The 26,981-nt window shown below is 46.2% G+C and overlaps 1 protein-coding gene across 1 annotated transcript in view; it reads right to left on the bottom strand.

Annotated features, from left to right (window-relative positions):
- Window positions 1–19,915: 19,915 nt before the first annotated feature.
- The window catches only part of GAP43 (growth associated protein 43), a 54,731-nt gene continuing 47,665 nt past the window's right edge, over window positions 19,916–26,981 (bottom strand). The window contains exon 3 of the mRNA XM_027878849.1: window positions 19,916–20,717. Within this exon, the coding sequence (XP_027734650.1) occupies window positions 20,629–20,717 (89 nt within the window). The 3' untranslated portion in view covers window positions 19,916–20,628. The remainder of the gene's footprint in view (window positions 20,718–26,981) is intronic.

Here is a 26,981-nt window from a genome sequence, read left to right as displayed (position 1 = left end):
TTGTAACTGGTCTGTCATCTGGGTTATGAACTCTGTCCACATGGCAGGTGTGGTGTCTGTAAAAGCTTGAAAACATGTTGGAGAGTATGAGTCTTACACAGTGCTTTCTGGTGATTAATACTTTTGTAGTGTATGGTTTGTAGAATATTTACTGCTTTCTTTTCATGAGTGCTGCTTTCCAGTTTAGCTTAAAAATGGTGCAATGACCAGGGAATTAGAGGAACAAATGTTTGAACCAATATCACAAAGAGGAAGGTGTTAATTGAAATGCATAATAAAGTTGTCATACGTTCGAATAACCTTGGTGATAAATCTGATTTTAGGTCTTTTAAAATATTACAGATAATGAAAAACATTGACCAGGAATAACACTACTCTGCCAGATGAAAGCTCTTCCAAAATTGTTACAGAGCTGGAGGGCAGCAAGACTTTAGGCTTGGTTTGGAAATCACACTTTGGCATTGATCTGCTGCTGCCCCATCCTTGGGTGCTGATTTTCTTATCCAGCTCTCTGCCTGGGACTTGCAGGTTGCAGTCCCTGATACCTATGGTCACAGGCTGCAGTACTGAAAGTGGGAGAGTTTGTGGAAGTCATTGGCTGAAGTAGACGGTCCCATCTTCTTCAAGCTCAACAGATGGATCTGGATTTTCCATCTCTTGGAGCCCAGCCTCTAAGGCTATTTCTTTAGCTTGCAACTCAGTTTGCAACCCAGTCCTCCCAGATGGAGAAATCACCCCAGGATCTGAGCCCCTTGACGGTGCCACACAGACAGAAGGTCAGTGGGGATGCACAAGACACTGGACACAAGTGCAGGAACCCAGCAGAATTTCAGTCCCTCACAGTTCATCTGTATTCCAGTCCTGGCCCTGCATTCCACACTACATGGTCACATACAGCTCTGATATTTGTGCAGGCTTGTTTCCTCTAGATACCTGAGTTGAGTACGGTTATATTTTGCCCTGATATTCGTATGTTCCCTCCCACCACTGAGGCCATGCACTTTGTCTGGCATTGAAATTTTCATGGGGAAGAAGGGTCTAATTCCCACTGCAGGCAAGTAGCAGAGTCAGGACCCAAAGATGCCATTATGAGAGAAGTTATTTTGCTTTCAGGTCAATAGTTATGGCAGCACAGAAAGCAAGGACCTTGCACCAAAGAGTCTGCAGGGGTACTCCTTGCCACTCATCCCACCTTGCATAACAGAACTAAGACACCCTTCCCTTCCTTCCCAGAATCAGAGCTTGAGGGTTGGTTGTCTGTCTGCCTAGTGAAGGAAGGGGTGGGCTCACCACATCTTTCTGTGACTGATACTGTACCCAACCCAAGATCTTCCTGCCACCACAGAACCTTGCACACCTTCAGCACAGCCCCCTGCCACTGATCAAAGCTCTTGTCCATGGCAAAGCTGTGCAGAGGTTCATTGCTGGAAGCATCTGCTAGTGCCAGCCCCAGCTACACCTCTGGTACCTCAGGGTGGCACGTGGCCTCCCTCACTGTAGCTGAGGCAGAGCCAGGGGCAGTGCTGCTGTTTCCACCCACAGCACATGGTGGAGATGAACACGGTGTCATGCTCTTGAAGCATCCTGCTCTTCCTGTTCGTGATGTGGTGCTTCTCTGCAAGGTTTTAGTGGGGCAGCTGTTGGCACAGTAGAGCTGCTGACAGGCATCAGGGCAAGCCTCCCACGCTGCAGGATGGGGTTCCAGCTGACATGGCCCTGGTACCCATCAGCATAAGCTGTTCTGTGGGCTCTGTTGGAGGGACAGATTGTATACTGGAGCCCAGTCAGGCCTTTCACTGCCAAGGGATCTGGCAGCAAGTGGCTGCAGGAGGGATGGGTGAGAAAGTGAGGCCTTGGGCTTCTGTCTACTTGAGGATCATTGAGTGGGACACCTCTCTAGGGAAAGACACTTCTTGGTGTGTTTGGGGACCAGAGGGCTCTGGAGAAGACATGGGGACTTGTGCAGCTGGCTGAGCACCTCTTTGTAAGGACCTGGCAGCTGAGAGCCAGCTCCTGACTCCAAGCAAACCTGGAATCAGCATGACGGCAAGGACCACGAGCTCAGGGGGCATTTTCAATGGTGTCCAAAGTCTTCCTTCTCTGCCTTTGTTACCCTCATTAGCTAATTGAAATGGAAATAAAGATATCAAACACCTCTGGGAAGGGGCTGTAACACTTGCAGATAACAGTTTTCATCTGCTCTAAAGCACCTCCCTGGCCCCTGCCTCAGAGAACTACCCCAGGCAGAGATGTGTCCTTGGGCAACAGAGGGATGAGGCATCCTGAGGCAGCCAGATCAGACTAACAGCAGCTGATTGCTGCTGAGTGATAGCAGCATTAACAAACCAAGAGGTACTAGGGAGAGTGACTGAAGAAAGGAAAAAAAGGCACTGGAGGCACTTTGTGCCTCTAATGATGGCTGCCATGCGGCAAATGAGGGAAAATTAGCAGCAGACAGACAAATGGAAACTCATTTCAAGAGGCACTGAATGAGACAAAATTGCAATGAGAAGCTCGGGAGATTGACTCCATTGCAGTGAAACTTTATTTCCCAAGGAATCCAGTGCTCTTGCACACTCCCTTGCTCACTGTCTGTACTCTGGGAGTTCTCCCTTCATGCCCTTTAGTGATCCCCCTTCGTCTCATATAAATACTAGAGCTGAGAAAACATTTATTCAGAGCAGGAGGGTGAATTTGCTTTAATGCTATCCTCACTTCCACCTTTTTTAATTCATGTCTGCAACAGTTTTTTACTGTATCGAAGGTGAACAGGAGTAGGAACTCATCACTACTCTGGAGGTCAAAACCTGATGTTATCCTCAGCATCATGCAGCAGTCTGATACACTGGGATGGCCTGATCAAGGCTAAAGTGAGGTTTTGGACTGGGACACGAGGAGAGAGGCTGTGTACTATGGGTTTTGCTTGTATACCAGAGGGAATATTCCCCTTCCTCAGTTGGTCAGAAAATTTAAATTAATGAATTGCTGAATTCTATTCATCTCCAAAACACTGGCAATGCCATTGAATTCTCCTGATTTGTGTCGATGACATGATTGTTTTTTAGTCATGTACCCTCTTGCCTTAAGAGACATAAGTTTGTCAAGGGTGGGAAGAGATGCACATCATGGGAAGGGAAGCTGTTCACTGCTCTGGGCATCCCTCTGTACCTGGTGGTACTTCAGGGTCACCTGTGTCTGAGGAACAAAGCTTGACAGCCCAGCCTGGGTCTGTGCACGGGGGCAGTCAAAGCAATGCAGTAATTTAGGGAGTGGAAAGTCTAAGCCTGGGACTCTCACTGTGGCAGCAGCTTCTGTCCAATGCTTACAAACAGTGGGGATTCATACCAGAGGTAAACTATTACCTGCCTGAAGTCCTTATTGACACCTCCTGAGTCAACCGTGCCCGACCTGACTCATTGCACTGGATTAAGCTTCACTTTAAAAGGATTGCACCAGCTTGGTGCGAGAGGTTACTCGGTGATGAATGAGGCACAAGTGGGGTTTTTTTTGCCATATGTGCTCATTATGATTGTCTGTGGATAATCCCAAGAGGAACAGTAAAATGACACTATTTATGCGCACCAACGACTCTGCTATCTGAAAAGACTGCTGTGATTATAGTACAATTTTGGTTCTAGGCACAGACACCTTCTTTAAGGGCCAGATGCCCACGTGGTGAAAATCAGCATTGATATGCCAACACCCATGTGTCTGCTGTGCTGGCCAGTGAGCTCCTCTTCCATGGCGGAGTTATCAGACGTAGAACCTGTGAAACAGAAGGGATTCACCTGTGTCATACGGTGGTGGGACTCTGTGTTTGACACTTGCCACAGAGGCAAAAGACAGGTATAATACGTGGCATCTACTCTGGAGGCTTGAAGTCATGCTGTTCCATAATGGCAGTCTCACCCTAGAAATTTATTTTGTGGGACAACCCATTTAGCTGAGCTGCCCTTTGTTCAGCAGCTCTCAAGAAAGACTGCCTGAGCTGTGAGTGTTCTGTGCACACCCTGTGTTTGCTAAAGAACCCCTGATGCGGGGCTCACTGGTCCCTCTGATTCTGGTTGCACATCTGCATCCCTCCAGTGCCACCAAATGGTCATGGGCAAACCCATCAGAGGCATTGGCAGTGGCTGAGTCTCACCTAGGAGCTGCAGCGTGCTGGCAGGTACCAGACTGCTCTACTAGCTTCCTTGTAATGAGCAAATTAGCTAAATCAAAACCAGTCTCCAGACACTTCATGAACAGATGAAAAAAGATTTGATGGGTGCTCAACTCCCCTGTTTTCTATTGTTACTCTCTTGCTTCTCTGTTATTCGAATCTCTTTTCCACCTTTATTGGGTTAGGTAGTTAATTTCCTTGCAGGGTTAGTGTTTATCTCTTCCATTTCTGTTTCTTATGCATGAGTTTGTTGAGCAAGCACAAGCCATTTGGCCCACATTGATTATTTATGAAGGTGAGAACCTTTTATCTCACTGCTCAGTAACTCAACAGTGGTGTAGAAAGAGGCTGTCTGCAAGAAGCTGCACATCTTGCAGGAGCTGGGAGACAAGGGAAGGAGGTTGAGGCATTTCAGTATCTGATAGGAAGGGAGTAGAGAAGGGAGACAAATCAGGCTGAACTCACTGTAAAGGGTGATTTATCTATAATGCCATCAGAAAATAGGGGAAAAATTATAGCCTTGGGATTTGATAGCATTTTGCATTCACCTTGCGAACATCCTAAGAATATATCAGTAAAGAGTGAGACCCACCATTAAAAATCCCAAAAAGAAGAGATGAAAATTTCAGGAAAAGGGGCAAGGAGAACATGGCATCCACGCTTGTGCACTGGCAGATGCTCCACAGTTGCCTGGGTGCTGGCTGTACAGCCTGACTCTGCAAGTGAAGGCAGAGCCAAAAGGAACAAAAGATTTCCAGTTCGAGACAGGCTTAGTGGGAGAGGCATTGCAACCCTCCAGTGAGACCGCATACCGTGATTTCTGCGAAACCAGGCAAGTCACGCACTTGTAATGGGTCACTGGGACCTGGTCAGATGGAAATAGAAAATGAGTTTCCCTCCTCAGCCCCCGCCCTTTCGTAGCCCAGTTTTGTATTGTCTCTCTTTTCCGTTGCCTGCTGCTCACATTGCACTCCACGAGTCCAGAAGACGGGAGAAGAAATACATCTGACCAAGCGTTCACAAAGGCTTTTGCAGAGGGTCACCCGTATGAAATAACACACTGTTGAGAGGATCCATTCTCAGGACCCAACATGCAAATAAAAGGCTGGCAGCCTGGAAAGGTGTTGTCACTTTCCTGTAAGTATGCAGGAAGGCAAATTCATTGCGTATTGGAACCTGCTCTAGAGCAAAACAAATAGATCAACACTAAAGGACAGGAGCTGAACTGTTTCATGAATGGAGATGCTATTAGAGTGCACTGCAAACAGGATAATGGAATATCAGCTCAAATTTCATGTTACTGTTACTACTAAATCAAAATCCTACACAGAGTTTAATATAGTTCTCCTAAAAATTTCCTGTCACTTCTGCTCTTCCCTTCATCCAGCGACAGCTGAACGTGTCAGATTCCAATCTGTCCCATGGTTTATGAGAAAAAAATGTTTTATGGAAAAAATATCTTATGGGAACATAACTTTGAATGCTGCTCCAGCATCACTGCATTTCAGAGAGAAAATGTTGCAGGAGATGCCTTTCAGATGACCAGCCAGAATACAGTATGGTTAATGTGAGGAAAGGAGGGCACTCTGCCCCCTTCTTTAGCTGTCTGTTGTCAGAATGTGCCATGGTATTCCCTGGTGGGATGAAAATGGGACAAGGGCAGGGCATATCTGGGAGGCATCTGCAGTCACCAAAGGAAGCATACACATGTATCATGGGTCTTGAGCTGTGTTTAGCAAAGCACAGGTCCCAAGGATCTCTGCCATCATTTATGGCTTTCTGCACCACAAGCAGGGCAGCAGGGAAAACTGCTGAGGGAGGCTGATGACTCTGTGGTGGGGATGCAGTGCCTCTACCCCAGCATGAGGCACAGAGCCAGCTATGAAAGGAGAAGGTACAGCTCTCGGGGTCCCTCTCAACTGAGCCAATACCCAAATGTATGCACCATGAGTAGGTTCTGCTTTTCACCCAGCCACTGAGCAAGGCTTTCTGTGAGGCTGGCTGAACAAAAGGCAAATCTAATTTTCTCCTCCAGCAACCTCAGCAGCATCAGAAAGCAGGGCTGATCTGTTTTGAACAGCACAGGGATGCTTTGCTGTGGCTGCCATGCAGGCTGTGAGGTTCTCTCGCTGCCCCATCTCCAAAACCTGCAGTGCTATGGGATGCTGCTGTCCACCCCCAGTCACTTATTCAGTAGTGCTTTGCCTTCCTTACGTCAAGGCCTCCTCAAGTCCTCATTTTCTTTTCCTATCACACCAGCTACTGTGTCACCATGTGACAAAGGCTGCCCAGTGCAGGTGGCCATCACTGTACTGCTGGTTGAATGACAGTAGCATTTAAATCTGGATAGTAACAGAAATGTGAGGGGTGACTGACTGTGCTCACGTGCAGTGCCACAGCTCTGTGCACAGCTCAGCTGGCGCAGAGCAGCTAAGCGAGCTAAAAAGGTGCTTCTAGTTTAAAATTTAGTTTTACAAGCTTAATATAGATGAACTAAAAGAAACTCTTAACATACATGTGCAGACTTTTCTGTGACTACAACAAGCATATTCATAACCACAAGGAAAGGATGTGCTATTTGGGGAAAGACAGAGGCAGCAGCACATTGAACGGGTACGTGCTCTCCCAAGGCATTTCACTTAGCAGAGTATTCACCTACAGAGAGGGCCCCAAGAAGCCTTTTCCCTGATGAGTGTTTTGCTTACACAGGCATTCCCCAGAGATCATCCCTGGAGACAATTTTAGCCTGAGAAGACAGCTGTCTTCATGGCATGTATTTAACAAGGCTTAAAGGTATGTGATATTCCCATCCCATTCCCTGCAAAATAAATACTTCGGAGCAGAGTAGTTACTGATCTGATCTGCCTGAAATCCTGAGAGGAGCTCAGTTGTGTTCTCTGCCACAGCCTCTACCCGTGCCCCTGGGCAAGTAGCAAAGTCCTGCTGCCCAATCAGGAGGTAGATATTGCGAAATGTCTGGAGGGTCTAAACCTTCACAGCCCTGTGTTGTCATAATCATCCTTTGCATGGTGCTCCGGGGTGTTGTGAGGATAACATTGATAAGAGGACTGACAGCTCCTGGGTGCAGTGTGATAGAAATGCTGTGATGATAAGGATGGCAGATTTCTGAGGTCTGGAGGCTTCACAGCAATGTGAGACAGTCCTTAAGTCTTGGCATTGCTAACACCAAACTTGAATAGCTAGAGCTGACCAGCTACTTGGGTACCTAAATGCTGCAGGAGCACCTTATTTACTTGTAATGGCAACTAACAGACAAGTGTCTGTGTGAACAAATGCCTGTTTATAAAAAGAGTCTTAAATAGCTAATAAATTGGCATATGGAAGACTTGGCAAAATATTTTCTGGCCATTTTAGAATTTTCCTATACAAACAGAGAAGATTCACACCTCCTTTGTGTAAAAATGCCTGGATGGAGAAGTGAACCTTTTGTGTTTGGGAACTTACCCATTGCTTCAGATCAAAATGCTGCTTTGGTTATGTCTCTGTTTCAGGGCATATTTGACACCAGGATCTCTATTTTAAATGGAGACTTTTTGGCATGTGATGACAAGAACAGTAGACACAGGTTCTGCCAACCCCTGATTCTGAGTTCTGGGATCCCCAAGTTCCACAAAAAAGCACTAAGAAAAGGAAGTCAGCTACAGTTGTCTGAGGAGTCCAGACCTTGTCATGCTAAAAGACTGTAACTACAGAATGATGAGGGGAAGCCTGAATCTTTCTTCCATGTGTGCTTAGCACTTCTGTGAGAAGTGCTAAGAATCATCCGAGAGGTTACATGAGGGATTGTTTGCTGTGGGGCTGATAGAAAGTCCACTGACTGAAAGTGAAAACAAGACTATGATCTTTGCAGGTGTGCATGGTCTCAGTCTAGAAAATCCTTCAGGAAAGTTGTGTTGAGCTATGAATGGTGCTATTTCTTACGGGCAACGCACTTTGTGTCCTCAGAAAGTGCTTTCTTTTCTTTCCTCAGCAGTGAGTTCTCTGACTGTCGCAGAGTAACCAGGAAGTGCCCATCTGCTGAGCACCTGGATGTGCCAGGGTGCAACCAATGGAAAGAAAAACTCCATAGTCTCACACTTCTTGGTCCTTAGATTCTTGATTTGTGCCTTTTCTACAGGGAGAGTTAATTACCAGACTATGTTTAATCCTCTGATCTGGCTTGTTTAAAACTGGGATCATTCGTTTCTCCATCATGCATGGATAGAGTGCTGCAAAAGGCAGAGACAGCCAAGTCTCACCCTGAGACACTCTCTGTGTCTGCTCACGCACTGCCACTGCCTTACAAACCTCTCTCTTCCTTTCTGGAAATAAATAAATAACCAGACAGCACAGCAGCTCAGATGTAAGGGCTTGAGCTCTTGATCAGGAGCTGTGTTTGGCAGTAGAGGAAAAACATGCAGACTCATTCATAGAGATGCTGCGTGGAGCTGCTGAGGAAGAGCCAGTGGGTGTATGATGAATGCTTAGTAATTAAACTGATTCTGGGCATGCTGATTATCACTTCAGAGAGATGTGGAACATCCTGTAAATACTTGCATAAACATCTGATTCCCAGGACACACGCGAGCATGAGCACGCGCGCGCGTGTGTGTTTGTGTGTATGGGAGGGAAGGGAAGCAGCCTGATAAGTGTTTTGAGAGTAAGAATAAATAGGTGCTGTTGCATCTGTGACTTTGCTTTGTTTTTTAATCCAGCAGGGAGGAACCACATCAATCTGTACACTTCTAATCCTGCTTTCAGTTTCTGTCATCCAGAATGAACAACTCACTAGCATGAAGATTTTGCTCTTCTTGTTCATCAGAGTAATAATGCAGAGAGAAGCCAAGTGAACTCCCTTGTTGAGAAACTCATACCCAGAAGGTGGAGAATTATTATTCAAAATCCAGAGGTTAGAGAGAGGTTCTTCACTCAGAGTGTGGTCATGCACTGGAACAGGCTCCCCAGGGAAGTGGTCACAGCAACAAGTCTGACAGAGTTCAAGAAGTGTTTGGATGATACTCTCACGCATGTGGTGTGATTCTTGGGGATTGGACCTGTGCAGGGCTAGGAACTGGACTCAATAATCCTTGTGGGTCCCTTCCAACTTGGCATATTCTGTGATTCTGTGATTTCTTGTACTTTTTGCTGCGATATCACTGGTTGAGGACCACACTGTCCTCCTAGAGCACTATCCAGGCCCTACTGTAGTCCATGGAGTCCTTGATAAAACTTTATTTAGGACTTTCAGCTACAAGCCTTAGGTGTGTGACTGCTACACAGTCACGCAGAAGGTTTGACTCTGGAGCAGAGAGACTTGTATTTCTCTCCACCCCCAAAATCATAGAATCATAGAATGGCTCAGGATGGAAGGGACTTTAAAGATCGCCTAGTTCCAACCCCCATGCCCTGGGCAGGGACAGCTTTCATTAGAATCTTTGTTCTAGACTTTGGTGGGGCCATATCAGTTAGTTAGACTTCTAAAGGTCTGATTTAGCGGGAATCCAACAGGTTTGGAAAATGGTCCGATGTCCCACCTGCCCTGATCCTTTGGGACATTTCATACAGCAGACACTATTTATTACACCCTTTCTCCACACTTCCCAGCCAAATCCTTGCTGTGTCAAGTACTGCAGACAGGGCAGCCAAAATCCAACATGCTTCTGTACTGTCTCATTGAAGCTCTGGACTTCCCCTGTATCCTAGCACAGCATTAGTGCTGAGGCAAAGAGGAAACTAATTGCCTTCAGGCATTTTTGTCAGCCTATGCAATTCTTACAGAGCTCCTGGCCTTGCAAATTATGAAGATGGGCAGGGAGACAGACGAGGGTGTATCTGTGTGACAGGGGTGGGGGCAGCAGCTCCACACAGCACTGTCTGCTTAATTGGTTTCCTTCTTTCCCACTGTATTAATCACCTCCTTGTGCATGCTGCCCAGGGCTCATTTCAAGTCATTTTGCAGACCTACTAAGAGGGACAGGGAGCAGCCCAGGGACGGATTGCTTCCCAGCAGTCCCTGGTCAAAGGCACAGGTCCCTTTGTCTGTCTCCCTGGCTCCACAGCAGCCTACTTTCCACCCTGTCCCTCTTCGATGCTTGCTAATGGAGAATGAGGTGAGCATGAAATGGACTGCTAAAACCTATGAATATTTCAGAAGAAAAAGTCAAGGGACTCCATTAAATCCTCCTCAGTCTCTGCAAATGGAGCTGGGGGGTGGGTGTGCTGGTTAATAAGAAACTCCAGCACTGTGTGAGCGCATGATGCTTTCCAAAGTCTCGCTTTTGCAGTGTCCCCATTGAGTCACCCAGCCCTGCTGCCATTCTCTCCTTCCCCAGGCAAGCCCAAACAACTCTGCTGTCAGCCATGTCTCCTGCTACCTCAGCCTACCCTTACATACCTACCTGATATTCACCATCCAGTTTAATCCAGTTGTCCTCTTCCCACTATCAAAGATTCCCTTTGAGCTGACCAGCATCCCAAGGGCCTACAGCATCCCATCAGCTACCAGTACAGTTTACCAGCACACTATTTACCAACCTCCCTCCCAGCTCACCTGCCATCTTCCCTCAGCCGTTTTCCAAGCCCCCATCCTCATCACAGCCTCCTCAAGACGGCTGCTACCCACCCCCGTCAGCTAACAGCCAGAGCGGCGGCAGCTTTCAGAGCAACAGACAGAGCCTGACAGCCCCATATGTTTCAACAGAGACAGTTCCTCCCTCTAATGGGCCCAGAGGAGTGCAGCTTTCAAAGGATTCAGCGTGGAAGTGACAGGCTGGAAAGTCTTATTAATGGTCTCTCGGCCAGCCCTCCCCAGCCACCAGCATCCTGCCGCAGCCCAGGCACTGGTGCTGCATGGCAGTTAGTAAGCTGAACCCTTCCCTTGGATGTGAGATGGGTTGGTGATGCCCATGGGGTGTTTGTTTTTTTCTAGAGACCAGTTATCATGTGAGGTTTTTCAAGACCACGCACCTTGCACCACACCCTGTTCTTCCAGCCCCAGCTCCCAGACATGCCATGTGGGGTGTCTGGCACCATGCTTGGCTGTCAGGCCCAGAGAGGAACCTGAGGGAGACAGCCCCTAGGTGTGTAGGTCTCCTCTCTCTTTGCCCCCCTGGGAAGTGGTGAGGTCAAGGAAGCCAAAGTGCCAGCACACAGAAACTGCTCACCTCTTCTCCAGGTGCTGGCGTTTACCTAGGAACTGTCTTTTGGTCTCTGACTTCTAGAGAAGGTAAACTGTCATCACTTCCAGGGCTGTTCCTCATAGATGTCTTCTCCGTGGTTTCCAGGAACGTTGGTCCTCCACATCCAAAGGCACAAGTGTCCCTCCTGTTAGACACCAGCACCCCCTTAGGCCACCACTAAATGTGGCAGTTTCTTAGCTTTCACTGTGCTTTTCCTAAATTGCTCAAGTCTGCCTCAAAATGAAAGGGATCCATGAAGGAAAGGCTGAGGCCATGGGCAAACACAGCGAAGAAGACTTTACCCCACAGCATCCACAGTGAAATCATCTCCACACCTTGAAATGAGCTGCTGCACAGACAGGTGTTGAATGAGGCTCATTGAAACTTAAGCTGCAGACTGACTAGACACAGATAAATGGCCAAGAATGGACAAACACAGTGTAGAGGGGGAACCCTCTCCATTAGACCTCTCCTCCAATGAGAGAACCTGTTTTACCTTCTCTTGGTTGGGGTCCTGAGGACGGCCACAAAACCCTTCAGAACCCAACTGTCTCAAGACAAAAAAAAAGCAGAGAGACCTCACTACCATTTTTCAGTTCACCCCAATTAACCCTTCCTTGTTATGCAACCAGTGATGACCTGTACCACCCTTCCTCTCTTGCACCACTGAAATGAACCCCATCTTTCTCTTGGCTATGCATCCACACATTGCTCCCAAAGTGCTAATTACATTTTACTCATAACTTGCTTAATCAACATAATTAAATTAAGCTGTGCCTTTTTTCCCCGTACCCAGATTGTACTTTGAGTTGTAGGCTGGAGCATTTGCAGAGGCTCAAGTACCCCAAGCCTGTTTCTGCAGCTCTTGCAGTCTGTCTTGTACGAACTTCCACATCTCTACCAAACCTGCCTCTCAGCTACAGTCAGTGCTGTTCCTCTGAGAGAGTTGGACTGTTGCTTCCTTGTCTCTCTTATTGTTCATGTTTACCATTCCATGCCAAGCTACATGAAAATTATTTCCTCTTTAATATAGAAAAATGTCGCTACATAGAGAAAAATTGTTTCATTTTTAATAAACAAAAGTGATCTTAGGTACAGAAGTGCATAAATTCTCTTTTGGCTTTTTCTGATCATCTTCAACAAGGGAGCATTCCCTGACAGACTGGATGCCAGCTCCACATACGATGGTATAACAGGGCAAAGTGTGGCAGATTGGGACTTTGCAAATGTAACAGAGTGCTTCATATTTCCTGCTGGGTAAAGGAAAGCAGACTTAGAAATCTGAGTGACTGAGAAACACTGATCTTTTGCCTGTGACCTCAGTAAAGCAGTGAAGGTGGCAAGTCTGCCATGAAGCTGTTGGCATTCTCAAAAAACAGAAGTTTCTGTTGCTGTTTCCCCACAGAGAGGAAGTCTCCCCCAGCCCAGTCTCTCCCCTATGACAGGGGACCACTACAGGAACAGGTAACATGTTGCTCGCTCATATCTCATAAGCTGGGGAAAGGCTGTCAGTGTGGTCTATGAATGTGAAAAAATATCTAAAGGGAGTTCACCTAGTCAGAGAGGCAACTGCGGGGGGTTGAACACCCAAGGTGAGTCATGTGTCATTTTTTACAGTTCAAGCAGAAAGTTTATTCCTGTCTCACAGTGGCAAGAGCATGACACTGGAAATCAGGCAAAATGAGCTTTGTGTGCCTGGCTAGAAAGTCTCTGGTGGAGATTTACATTAGGCTGAGTGTTTCAGCTCACACATGTTCTGTGGGACAACTGTTCAGCCTCTTGACCTTCCCCTCTGTTGTGCAGCAGATAAAAGAGTGCAGGAAAACCTTTCTACCTCAAGACAACCATTTACTCGTAGAGAGGTCCTTGACTGCCCCTTTACAGGTGTTTTACCCCACAGAAGCAAAGTCAATCTTCCAGGGTTGAGCCCTGCAATCTAGTGATGAGACTAATTGAAACCACTTGATTTTGAATGCTAAATATTTGTTTGCACACAAGCTGGAGTCCACGCCTTTTTTGGAGAAGCCATGAGGCAACTGATGATTACATGCAAGAATACAGACATCTAATTGTGTCATTTGTAAATTGGCACTTTGTCCAGAACCCATGTGAGGTGCTGAGGTCTGCTCTGTTTCCCAGGCAGTTCCTTGGAGCCTCATCAGGAATTTTCCTGGGCCCTTGCTAAGCCAGCTGCTGTATTTCAGAGATGAGTTGCAAGTGATTTCTAAATAGCAGTTGCGAAGCTTCCTGGGATGAATGGATGTGATAAAAATGCTTGATTTCAGCTCTGCTCTTGAGCTGCTGACAGATACAGCACAGCATTAAGTCAGCATAGCATGGCTTGGGAAGCAATTCCTGCTCTGTTCATATTTCATTGCACTTGGCACAAAGCTGATACTGAGGGAAATAACTTGGTGGGACTTCTTATGTGTTGAAATATATATTTCTATCTCAAAAATTTCTCTAGTTTCCAAGTCAACTATTGAAGATTTAAATCCAGTGAGGAATTTGGTGCCTTTAGGTACACTTTCACAAGGTTGCCTCACTTCTTTACACTGAGGGTGGCAGAGCACTGGAACAGGCAGCCCAGGGAGATCGTGGAGTCTCCCTGTCTGGAGACATTCAAAGCCCTCCTGGATGAGATCCTGTGTCAGCTGCTCTAGTTTACCCTGCCTTGGCAGGCAGGGTGGACTAGATGATCCCCAGAGGTCCCTTCCAATCATAAGAATTCTGTTATTTTGAAGTTGTCTAAAAATAAAATAAAAAATAAATTACTCCATTTTGTACTCATTTTTCCTTAAACATTACTGGATAGTGACCCACATTCCCATTTCTACACCCAAGCAGATTCCCTGACTTGGAACATCGCAGGCCCAGGTATGCTTGTGGACATTTTGCAGCTCCCTGGTGCCAAAGAACAGCTTTTCTCAGTTCAGCCTGATTTTTATGCAGTGCCCAGGTAGCCACAGGCCAACCTTTCCAGGGTCAAGAGCCTCTGCAGGGATGTCTATGTCATTTTACATAAATACTCAAAACTTTGCATGGGAGACCACAACTTCCATCAGGCCTATATCCTCTACCTCAGTGGATATTGAGTACAGTAAAAACTTACTAGGCCTTTCACGTCACCATTTCGTCTTAACATAGCTTTTTACCCAGACAGAATGAGTAGAAAGCATTTCTTTCCACAGTAGTAGGGCTTGACTGAGAAGGTTAAGGGAGACTGGAATGAGATTTTTTTGTAAAAGCACCAAAATCCTACGCAAGGGAGAAATTTCTATTCCAGGAGCAAATAATTGCACACAACTACACGTATCTATAAGTGAGAGACTTTATTTGAACCAATTTTTCAAATACAGACATCTGTATTATTCTCACTTCTCGGGAATGTTTTCTGCTCATTTTTGAAGCTTGCAACCTTAGGACAATATTCAGGACATATGTGTACATTAGATCTCTGCAGATGGACACATTCATAATGCACAAGTACAATGAGTGAGAGACTCTTTCCAGATCCTCACACAAGAGCATCGGAAATGGGCCGCTCTAATCGTCAAGTTCTGCTCTTATTAACTTCCAGACACGTCACAGTTCTTGATACTCTCTAGGCTGTAGCCACCTTCTTCAGGCCCCGATTTACTACTGTGTTACTTCAGCTGTATGCCAGTGTAACTCCTCAAAATAGGGCTTAGGTGATGCACAGGGATGTGTTTTATTCATTGGGAACAGGCATGAGCAGAAAAACCAAGCTATTGAGTGAACGGTTCACCTGGGATTTTCTTTTGTGAGAGTAGTCTAGGTCTCAGGCTGGGATTTATTTTTTGGAAGTGGCCAGTGGTTCTGGGTGTGTAATACATGACCAGTGGTTCTGGATGTGTAATACATGAATCTTGATGTTCAGAGCATACAGGGGACCTGTGGCTTGGACCCCAGTGAGGTGTCTCTCAAGTTGGGCACTCCAGACGTGAGCCACTGGGGTCACTAGCCTGTTCTGCAAATCTCAACCTTCACCTCTTCTTTCAAATATTGCTCAACAGAGGAATGTAGTAATAAAGCATTGTAGGTAAGAATGCAGGCTCGCACATGACCTGAGATCAACACCCTGAAAAATGGATAGAGGGTAGCGCTTTCAGGACCACCTAAATGACTCATGATCTTCAGCTCCACTTCGGGAAACGACTGGAGAATTTCAGGCCTGAGACCCCCAAATGCGCTGCAGAGAGGAGTTTGGACATCCTTCAGCATCTGGGCCTTAGGAACTTGCATCTCTTTGAAAGCCAGTGAAATGTGTGCTCTCAAGTGCCCATGTCACTTAGGTTATTCTGAAAACTGTACCCTATATACATATAGGTAGATAAGGGGCAGACTTTCACAGGCACAAGTGGCAGTTAGACATGTAACTCCCATTGATTTCTTTTTCCCCCTCGGGGACCTGGAAATTACCCCCCCGAGGAGTTGAATCCTCCTCTCGCATTATTTTCACACCAGATTAACACCACTGGTTCCAGTGGAGCGACTCCTGAGTTACCCCGGTGTGAGCGAGAGGAGAACCAGTCCTGAGGTGCTCTAAATATCCAGTGAAAGTGCTAATGTGGCAATGCAGAAAAGCAGGGAATCTGAGCACAGGCCTGGAAGAGGACCCCCAATGCCACTTCTGGCATCACTGAGCTTCAGGTGACCACCGAGCGGACTTCTTAGCCAAGAGTGACCACAAAAACATTCCTTCAAAGCCTTCCCTCCACCTCTGCAAACCACAACCACTCCATTTCCTTCCTAGGACACCTGTGACAAACACCAGACAAAAAGTCTCAAGTACTAGTTTGCTGTTTGGAAACCACAGGAAAAAAGAAATAACTCTTGTAAGGAAGTTGGCTATGAACTCCCTCTTCCTTTTCTTTCTTCTTTCCTTTTTTTCCTAAACTCCTCTTTTTCAGTCATGGCCATTTCTTTCACCTAGAGTAACACATTTCCCAGGCTATGGTGTTTATGTGGTCACCACAGGTGAGTTTCTTCTAGCTAAGGCCTCTCATGGGGCTGCGTTAGGGTTTAGGGTTGGAAAACACTGGGTCTGAAGGGATCTCAGCAGAATGCCCTTCCCCTCCCTTTGGAATGTGGCTCACTGGGAAGCTCCTTGGCTGATGCAACTATTGCAAGGGTTGTGGGGTTATATATGCTATCAGTGCAGATTGTCAAGATGCCACAAGCATTGCAAAGCAGACCAAATCCATGCGAACAATCTACTGCATTGACGAGGATGGGGGGGGTTATGTTGGAATTTTTTTCACTTTTCCAAGGCTTAGTCCAGTGAAATGTGGTAGTGAAATGTCAAGAGCTGGCCTACAGCTGGTATGAGCATTCGGTGTAGCTGTGGGTCACTAGCGTGTCTTACTACAGAGGCATGGAAAAAGCCCCTCTTGGACCCTGAATTTCCACAGCACTGCACGGTGAGGTCAGGCACAATATTCCCAGTGTGAGTCACTCTGACATGCCCTTCCCTTTCCATACTTAAAGTAACAACCACAGACACCTCCAGGCAAAGCTATATCCTCTTCAGGGAGAGAGAATGAGATATATATTCCCTGGGGAATTACTGTTGGTTGTCACCAGGACTAGTAGAAAAGCTTCAACTACTCTGCTGATTACTCTTTGCTCCACTCTTTACTTCTGGGACCTCCTGCCTCTTCTGCTGCTCTCAGCTCGCTTGGTATTTTGCTAGAAAAATTGTTCCTCAAATACCCTTGTTCTCCTTCCAGTTTCCGTCCCATGCTACATCCTTTATACTGTTTCCTTTTAGCCTTTGAAAATCTGGCTGAGGAGGCAACTCAAGGAAATTCAAATGCTTTTCTCTGCTCTCTTCCTGTACCCTGAAGACAGCCCAGCTTCCTATACAAATCTTGTGTATTACACATTAAACCACTGCCTGCTAAAGGCAGGGTTTGTCTCTGTGTTCTCTCTCACGCTCTCTTTGCCCTGACTCTCTGGCAGGATCAGGACACGGTACAATAAGAAAGATAGGGGGGTGCTTGGTTACAGCTAGAAATTTTAATCTGGAACCAAGGGAGAGGAATTAGTGTTTAAATTATTTAGGTTTGCAGTTGGTAACCACATACCCCGTTTTCTTTGTGGGAGGGGAAAAACCAAAACACAAAACCCAACCCTTTGTTCTCTAAGCAACATGGCAAAGTTATGTTCTTACGAACGGTGACAAAACACGCGCGATGCCCCAACCATCGGCCGAGGGGGAGGCAACATGCGAAATACAAAGATAAAACATCCCTGGGGAGAGAAAGTTTTTTCAATTTTTGAGGAGGGAGGAAGGCCTATGTCCAGGAAGACACATGAGGCAGTTTTCATTTCCTTGTAAAGTTAAAAATAGTAATAGCAAACTGTAGGCAAAATGAAAAATTTGGAGTCTGAAGTCAGAAGAGCAGGAAGACCACATGGTCTTTGAGGAAACAGGCAAGACAGTCCTTAAGAAAACTCTTGTAAATGGTCATGACAGGAAATAAGGCCAAACAAAAACTGTGCTCTCTCCTTCCTGCCTCCTCCCAAACACCTCTCCCACAAATCCTGAGAGCTGAACCTCAGTTCTCTCAACTCGGTGCTAGAGACACGGGGTTTCTGCAACGTCTGAGCTGGGCTGGGCACCCTGTGCGCTACGAACAGCAAACATACTCTACACCTCTCCTCCCTATGCCTCAGCCCCCCGTGTCCATCAGAGCGCTCTCTCTCCCCAGACACCATCCACACCCCTGCTGCTGTCGCAGCAGAAAACGGGCGGGGTGGTGAGACCTGACATACGGTCCAAGCAATGCCTGATGTCTGCGCTACATTTGCTGAATTGAGGTCAGGCTGGAAGGTGTCTCAGGGTTTACCACCCATCATGACATGGGAATATTAGCATATATATCATTTATGAAGTATGACACAATACCTATCTGTCAGTCAGCCCATCTTTCTACTTATTTAGTCTGTCTAATCTACTTTAGCTAGCTACGTTTCACTATCTCTATCAATCGTCTATTGCTCCATATTATCTAATTTCTTCCTGTCTCTCTCTCATCTTTTTCACTCTAATCTTTCTTTCTCTAGCTATACTCCCCTCTCTCTCCCTATCATCCATCTATCCACTCAGAAATCTTTTCCCCCCCTCCTCTCTCTAATCCCTGTTTTTAAAACTCTCTGTCCAATCTCTCTCCCACTCTCTCTTTCCCTCTCCTTTAAAAAATATTCCCTGTCTCTCTCTCTCTCTTATTTCTACACAATGCCAGGAAGCACATGGAAATGAATCCTGAAGTGTTTTGGTGGCACTTCCAGTGAGCAGTCTACGTTCAAAGCGATCATTTCTGAGGAGACACTGTTCATCTTTTCTCCCTGTTTCCAACAAAGAGATGGAGGAGAACTAATGGGTGTGGCAGGGAGGGCCAGCCAGCCCTCTGAAGGCCATGGGGCTGCCACCCCAACAGGCATCAGTCACCAAGGGACTTTGGAGCTGTCACCATAACCATCTTTTTGGTGTTACTACTGTGAGGGCAATTTAATCATGGCACTTCAGCATCATACAGTAACACTGCAGGGTACGCTGGCTGTCACTGCCAATGCAGCCAGGAAATCGTGCAAGAGCTGATGGGAAAGCACATGATCATAATCAGGGCAGTGACAGAGCAATAACAGCCAATAACGGGGCTTTTATGAAAGCCTAGTTATTACTAAATATGTTTTAACTGTTCACTCTCACAGCTCATAAACAGAACAGCAGACCCCAATGGCTGTGCAGGCTTAGGGTTTGGCATCTGTCAGTTCTCAACTGGGACAGGCTGTGTCTAGCAAACATGCAGTTTATGGCACCAGGGAACATCACACACCCTGTGAAAAGTGGTGGTGGAAATTTAGGAGGCGGTTCTCTGCTCTGGCCATAAATGACAGCTAAAAGCTTTGGCTCTTGTTAGAGCCGGGTGAACCATCCTGGGGTTCGTTAGGGAGCAGGAATAGATATTTCTCAAAGTGCCGTTGACTGACTCTTACACCACCAGACCTCATCCTGCTCACATGCTATTTATTCAATGCATTGGCCCAATTTATTTTGCCAAATAAAACATTTTTGGAAGGCCACACTATGCTACTCAGTGACTTTTCCAACTCTAGCCCAAAGGGGGGAGTGTCATCCTGCTGCCAGGGGAAGCTCAGGCCCCAGGACCCTGTCCCCTCATGGCCCTTGGTGCACCCCTTGGCAGGGGTGAGACCTTCAGCATGGATCAAAGCAGGTCCCTTTGCAGGCTCATCTCTCCAAGGTCACCATAGTTCTCCAAATCAGGGCCTAGAGATCTCCTAGAAAGCAACTTATTATGTTCTTTCCTAACACTGATTTTGCTACTTTCATTATTTATGTTAGTCAGTACTAAAATCTCGCTCAAAATCCAAGCCTGCTCCCCTTAAAAATCCCCTCAGCAGTGCCAGGGAGAGCAGTTGGTCACTGACTGGTGGCCAAGGAGCACAGCTTGGCCACGTAAGAAGTGGCCAACTGAAGACCACAGGCCAGCAGGATGTACAGCAGCATAGAAATGCGACACGGTGGTATTAATGATCATTATTCTCATTTATTAGAATTATTGTTCAGTTTGAAAAAGGAGCCTGGAGCCAAGCATTACGCTAATTGGCACATTTTTTAGTTGTTGTTGTTGTTTTAGTTCTGAAAACAAACTGGCGTTTAGTATTCTTTTTCCTTTGTTTGTTTGTTCTGTTGGGTCTTTTTTTTTTTTTGGTGTGGTTTTTTTTTTTTTTCTTTCGTTCATTCCATCACATTGAAAAAGGAAGAAAAGAATTTTTTTTTCCCTCTTTTGTTTTAACTCACTCGGTAAGTCTGGACTCCTCGGATGAACGTAACATTGCACACACACACACTTGGAGAAGAGAGAGAGGAGAGAGAGAGAGAGAGAGCGCGCTCGCAGTGGGCAGACAGACACACGCACGCGCCAGGTCAAAGAACTCTGATACAGTGCAAGAATTTTCCCAAAATGATTGGATCATCATTACCAAAAACTCGCCATAACAACACCAAGAAACAAAGAAATGTTTAAGCCACACTGTTTGACTGGGATTTTTCCTGCTTTTTTTTTTTTCTTTAAATGTTTGCCACACAGAGAGAAAAAGGGTTTAAGTGGGAGTGGGAGAGGGACAGACAGGCTCACAGATGTGAGCAGGAAGGGGGGAGATCAAGATTGGGGTGGGAAGGAAGGATAGAGGATAGGGGGAGGGAGGGAGGGGCAATGGGGAGTCATTTCTTAATGTTCAGGCATTTTCTTGGTCCGCCTTGCTCTCTTCTTCTTTCACCTCTTCCTGCTGGGCACTTTCAGTAGGTTTGGTTTCTTCTACAGCATCTGGTGGGGAAAGAGATGGTCCAGGGTTAGTCAGCCATGATCTAGAGCATCCTGCATGTGTACACAGCCACTGCATAATGGACTGCGTGGCTTCAGTCTTCTCTCTCCCCAAAGTGACCCAGGTCTCAAAGTCCCTGGCATTTCTGCGGCACGGAAAGAACATACCAGGGTCCAGCACAGCAGGCAAGAGTGTAGCTCTCACAAAACACCTTTGGCCAGAGAGCATGTGCAACTGGAAGGAGCTGCCTTGCTTGCTGCTGATGTGCCAGACAAACACTATTCATGTCATCAGATGCACTTATTAGGCTCTTGGCTTACCAACTGGATCACACACGTTTTTATGGAACCCACTGACTGCACCAGCTACTGCTGAACCGTTGTCCCTTAATTACAGCCAAGACTTGAAGAGGTCACAAAGAAAAAACTCTATACACACTTGAAGCCTGCAAGACCCAGAGGGAAAAATTTTGTAACCTGTAACTCAGACTTCTGTCACACTGAATGAAGATCTAGAGAAATGTCTCCAGCCTTCAAGAATTGGAGCCTTCATCCGGGAGGTTGCCACATCTCTCCACTTTTCTGGGCTCTCCTTTCAAAAGCAAAGCTGCCCCAGGGGGAAGCAGTGAGTGTAACTGGAGGCTGGGTCTGCCTGTCAATCAGACACCTTGTTCTGGCACACCATTCACACAAGAAGTTGAAACTGATGCTACGAACAATCCTACAAAGAACTAGAGAGAGGATCAGAACCCAAGGGAAAGAGAGGCAGCCAAGAAGAACAAGGCAAATGAAAGGAGTGCCCCTCAAGCTGGAATGATCTCACTGTTGGGTTCATTTAGCCTGAGAATCCACCTCCTTCATTGCAGAAGGAGGGATTTAATTGTCTCTGAGTTTCTACTGACCAGCCCTCACTATTTTTAGATCAGAGAACATGCTAACATGTTCTCTGGCCTCTCTCAGAAACAGTCTGTGCACTGTGTGGATTGCTTTTACAGCACAAGGTGATGGTTGACCCAGGGCTGCAGGGCTGTAAGGTAGAATAAAGCAAAAGGGTCTCAGTGCTCTGTAGTGACTGGTCTGCTGCATCGCCATCCCTCCCCACTTCTCAATGACTCCCCCTCCCACACACACATACACACAGCCCATGGAGAGGTCAAACAGCATCACTCTAGACTTGGCATAAAGAACAGGGAAAAGAAATCAGTGCTGATGGGCTGGGTTGTGTGGGACAGACCCCATGTCATTGGTATGACACAAACCTCAGTTGATGGCACTTGAAATACCTCTGTAACATCACTGTATCTCCAGTGGTCATTCAGAGAGGACTGTGGGGTCCCTGGATAGTTCCTGGCTTCTCTGATGGGCTATCAGATTACACTGTACCAGCAAATTAAATGAGCCAGGGACTGCTCCCCAGCCCCAAGGCCAGCTGGCACCACACAGCTTATGTCCATAATGCTAAACTCTCTTATCCTCCAGAACAGGGTGGCTGTGTCTGGGACCTGTCTGGGGCAAAGCTAGTTGGCGTATGCAAAAATCACAGCATGACCTGTGCTGTCAGATTAACAATATGGATGTTCACTTGCCAGTGTTTGGTTTGTGAGGATTAGCATCCTCATACCCATGTTTAGCTTCAGCAAGAATGCTAATTGGGATGTGAAACTTTCCTTACTGACACCATTTGTGCATATTGGCCTGGTCCATTTGATGCCATCAGATGGCAGACTTGTATTTGCTTCCAGCACTGGCAGTAGGTGCATTCCTGCTTCCCACTCCCCTTCTGCTCTTTAGCCTAGCTTTTCAATATGTTCTTAGGCACCACTTCCTTATGAATCACCTCTAAGACGTGTGTAACTTCCCATCCTGAATCATCTTCATTAAAGACTCTACTTCTGGACCTTCATATAATTTTATCTTGGTAAACTATGACTGTTGATTTTCCAAAAGGTAAAAAGTTCTGTGGGAACATCTCCATGGCCTAAGCCACTGCACCTGCAAAACCTCTTTCAGCAAAAACATCTGTGGACTTTCCTTCCCTCGATACTGAATAACTGAACAAGATCCTATTCAGTGACTCCATCTATATCTGGTACAGCTACCACCACAGACCAAAGACAAAATAGGCTACTGATTAAAACAGGATGCAAATATCACTGTAAGGCAAAGCAGGTCAGCTTGGGTTGATTTTTAATTTTTATTTTTTTTAAATTTTCCTGAATTACTTGATCACTGGGAGAGAGGGGAGTCCTTTTAATCCTGCTCTTCTCCAAGACATTCACAGAGGAGACGTTGAATTATGAAGCTAAGAGTAGAGTCTCAATGCACAACCATCTACCCTTAAATTTGAGCCAAAAGACTAGCCAGCAGCAAAGCCTAGTTTCTTATAAAGCTCTGAGAGACAAATCCTAGTACAGTAGAATTTCTGGGTTTTTTCAACAGGTAGATGCAAGATGAGTGAAAGAACAGCAAAGAACAGGTAATGTGGCTTCAGGAACACAAGCCCTGACACTCTATTTCATTGTGTTTAAAACTTTCTGTGTCTTCCTACTGAAAAGATGCGCAGGTTTAAGCCAGCAGTGCCACAGCCTCCTCAGCACAGCACAGCAGACTGGCCTGTAACGCAGTAAGCACAGGGACAGACAGACACTGGGAGGTCCTGCACACCTGCTGTGCTGCCGAGTGCCTTGGCCGAGACGTACGAACCGTTGAGCCACACGGATGCCCCTGTTGCATCAGCAGCTGAAAGTGGGGTCCAGCTCCTACACCAGTAAGCTCCTGACAGTTGTCCTGGAGGGATGGGCAGGAAATCTGGTTGCACTCAAAGCGGGGGAGCTGGCAACCTCGGTGCTGTGGGGTAGATCACAGTGTTTCTGTGCTGTTCTTGCTTGATAAGCAAGCAGGTTGAAACACATTTTCCTGACATGTCTTGTTCCCTGTTAGCTCACCACAGTGGCAAATCTAATTTCCAGGGAGTGCCTGTGGCGCCTAGAGATCCCTGGCTGGCAGAGGAACTGCACGAAGGTGCCTCACTGTCCCCATTACTCTTCTCTGGGGAGCAGACAGCGATAGGCAGATGACTCTTTGCTGAAGCAACCCAGAAACTGCACTGATTTCTGCTGTGCATGAAAGAGCCTGGACTGACTCTGATTGACTTCCTGAGCAGCAGGAATGATTTAAAGTCTCTTCACCCCATATTCAAGTCAAGAGAGAGGAATCATACAAACCAAATGATGGTCTGTGGATACCACAAGTATAAATAATAAGTCTAGCTTTTTGAGTAGGACTTACCACACAAAATTCAGTGAATCGCTCTCCCTATTTTTTCTTGTGTGTTGTTGAAGCAATAAGGGGAAATGTTCTATGTACTGCTACACCCTGCTAAGCTATGTCTTATTTCCCTAGCAGCTTTAGCAGCATTTTATTGATTTTTGGGATGGGGGAAAAGAAACAACCTGGTGTTATTATATAGTAATGAACTTTAGCAAGAAGCAGTATCATGAAGGATAAAGAATTTAGCACAAAAAATAAATTTCAAGCTCTGGCACTACTAAACCACATCAGAAAGAAGAGGATTTGCTCTGTGCAGTGGGAGCAATGCACCACAACCCCACTGACATCAGGGCAAGCTAATAGCAGTTTTTGATTCACAACGAGCAGTGAGACCGTTTATCTGACTCACCAGTTTGTTTGATGCAGGCAATTTCTCCAGTGTGTTCTCTGGGGTTTTCTACAGCCTAGTTCTCAGAGTCCCAGTAAAGGAGGGCAAGGTATTCCTGGGGAGATTAGTAGATAGCTATCCTGGGGATTCCATACATGAGAGAGAATATTTCTTACTTTGTTTTTTATTCAATACTAGTCTTTATCATCCACTATTTTGAACTCTGGGCTGTTGCACCTGTGGGTTTGTAGTGAACAGGTACCATTATATAGACAGAACTGCACAGCCTTGGCATCTTACATTCACTTTGTTGCAAAGGTGACCAAAAAAGCAGACGAGAATTCAGGCTGTCCCCTGATAGAGGAACAAAAGTATTTCACCCTGGGTAGCCAAACTTTCACCTGTCTAAAGCTGCCTCCCTCCTGAACGTGCCAGCATTGTGAGACTCTCCTCCCACAAGATCAGAGTCCCCTGTGTCCTTGCAAGGGAACAAAACAACAGTCAGTTATTTCCTCAGCTGAGTCTCGATTTGGGCAACATCAGTATGCTCATGGTGAGACCATGAAATGAGAAAATTGAGGTCAAAGGGGACAGACATATCACCTAACTGCAGACATCTACATAGAGACATCTCCAGCTGATCTTCTCACTCTCTCCTTCCTTTCTAATTAGTGGAAATAAACATCACATTTCTAGGACTCTGTTAACCTGTCCTGTTTAGATACCTACTTTAGGACAAGAGGAGTTGCAGCCTTGGAACATCTACATCTGTAACTAGCCAAAATGGAAACATCCACATTTGTCCTAGAGCATTCCAGCCACAGAGCAAAAGGAAAGATACAAACTCACAAAATGAGAACACAAGATGTGCACACATGGAGGAAACAGAACAGGAGGGGAGGCAGAGCTGTAAAATAAAGAAAAGAAGCATGAGGAGGGGCCAAAAATAAATTCAGTCCTGAAGGATAAAGCAAGAATGGCTAGGTCAAAAAGCTGGGAAAAAAAAAAAAAAACAACCCACAACCCAAACCATCAACAAAACCCAGCTAGTTGGTGCTTGCAATCATCACCCTTACAGTTGTCTTAATGCACACCAGTCACCACTTGCACTGTTCCCGGTTATTCCAGTCCTGTGGACCCACCCCCGTAGACACAGTTTTGAGATTTTAGTTTGCATTTTTTCAGTGTGTGGAAAGCTACGCTGCAGTCCAAATCATCCTGTAGAATGGGATAATTTTGCCAAAGAGACAGGCATCTGTGAGCTGAGCTGCCACCAATCTAACTTCCACCTAGCAAACTAGATGGATCAGCCACGTTGAGAAACGTTTTGGGCAGCCTCAGACAAACCTTAAGCTGTGACTGCAGAATTGTTTAAGGGATAAAGCAGCGTGGTGGGACAGGCTGATATGTGTTTGCTTCCTGGCTGAAGGGCCTGTGTCAGAGAGATGCTTCATACTACAGCTTCAAGTGGCACCTGCTAGGGAACAGCCTTGCCCATGGAAGAGTAATATTATGGAATGAACTATAGATCCTTGCTGAAATAGGGTCTTAGAGGGTTCCTGCTCCTCAGCACTCCATTTATTTCCTGGAAAGGGTGAGAGTCATGTCTGTGAGCCCTGCTGGGGAGCAAACGGCTGGAACATATGCAGCTCTGGTTGCTGTAAAGCTGAAGCAGGCACGCAAGCAGCAGTTTTGCTGGATGGTGGTACTTCCAGCTGCCTTTGCCTACGCTGTGCTCTAATGGTTGAGTGTGCAGGCTCCTCTCCAAGTCCCTCCACTGCCCTACATTAGTGAAATTAGGTTGAGTGGATTTCCGGGTAAAACACTGTCTCTTGGGACCTGCCCAGCTCCCATCTGACTTGCCAAGATTAATTAAATCAGAGCAGACATCAGCTTATGACCATAGTAGCAGCAACCTCTCTGATGATCATTTCTTTTGTGGCTGGTGGTTTGGGTTTTGTTTTCCTTTTTGTCTGTTTCACTGCAGATCTTTAAATTACCACAGCCAATGCCAAGAGAAGACAAATTGCATAACACTCTGGGATTCTAATACAGATGCAGGGATTTTGCTTTTGCTGCTCTCTCTCTCTCTCTGTTTGCATAATTATTGCTGATATTGATTGTGCAGCTAGAACTCTCTTGTGCATTCATGCTAAAGTACTTCCCAGATCTATGCAGACACTGCTCTTTCCCTAGTGTTTTTCATGCTCCTTCCTTTCTCTGTCCTTTGCCAGCTACAGCTTGGGCAGAGATGGATCTGAAAACCTGTTCCTCATCCAGTCTTCACTTTGCTCCCGAATATTAATCTGGGTCTTCCTGTCCTGTTATAATCAGATCTCATCTGCCCCAGAGATGACTCTGCTTAGAGACTTTGTTTTTTGGAGGGTAAGGAGCACTGGAAGGCTCCATTTAAAATCCCTGACCTAAGCCTCTCCTAGTTTTAATGACATTTGGATCCAGATTTGGATCCAGGCTTCACAGCTTGATTCATCTGTCCCAATCCATCTGTCCTTCTAGCCAGCCAGAAGCCTATTCCAGGCAGACGATGGTAGGTCTGAGACTGCTGAAACAAGACACACGTCAGGTTCAGAGCTGTTGCTTACACAGTT

Source organism: Empidonax traillii, unplaced genomic scaffold (assembly GCF_003031625.1).
Source record: "Empidonax traillii isolate 1590-97213 ecotype Southwest subspecies unplaced genomic scaffold, ASM303162v1 scaffold46:size3806547, whole genome shotgun sequence".
In the NCBI taxonomy this organism is placed as follows: domain Eukaryota; kingdom Metazoa; phylum Chordata; class Aves; order Passeriformes; family Tyrannidae; genus Empidonax; species Empidonax traillii.
The sequence above is the reverse complement of the archived record's forward strand: the minus strand, read 5'-3'. Positions and strand labels throughout refer to the sequence as shown.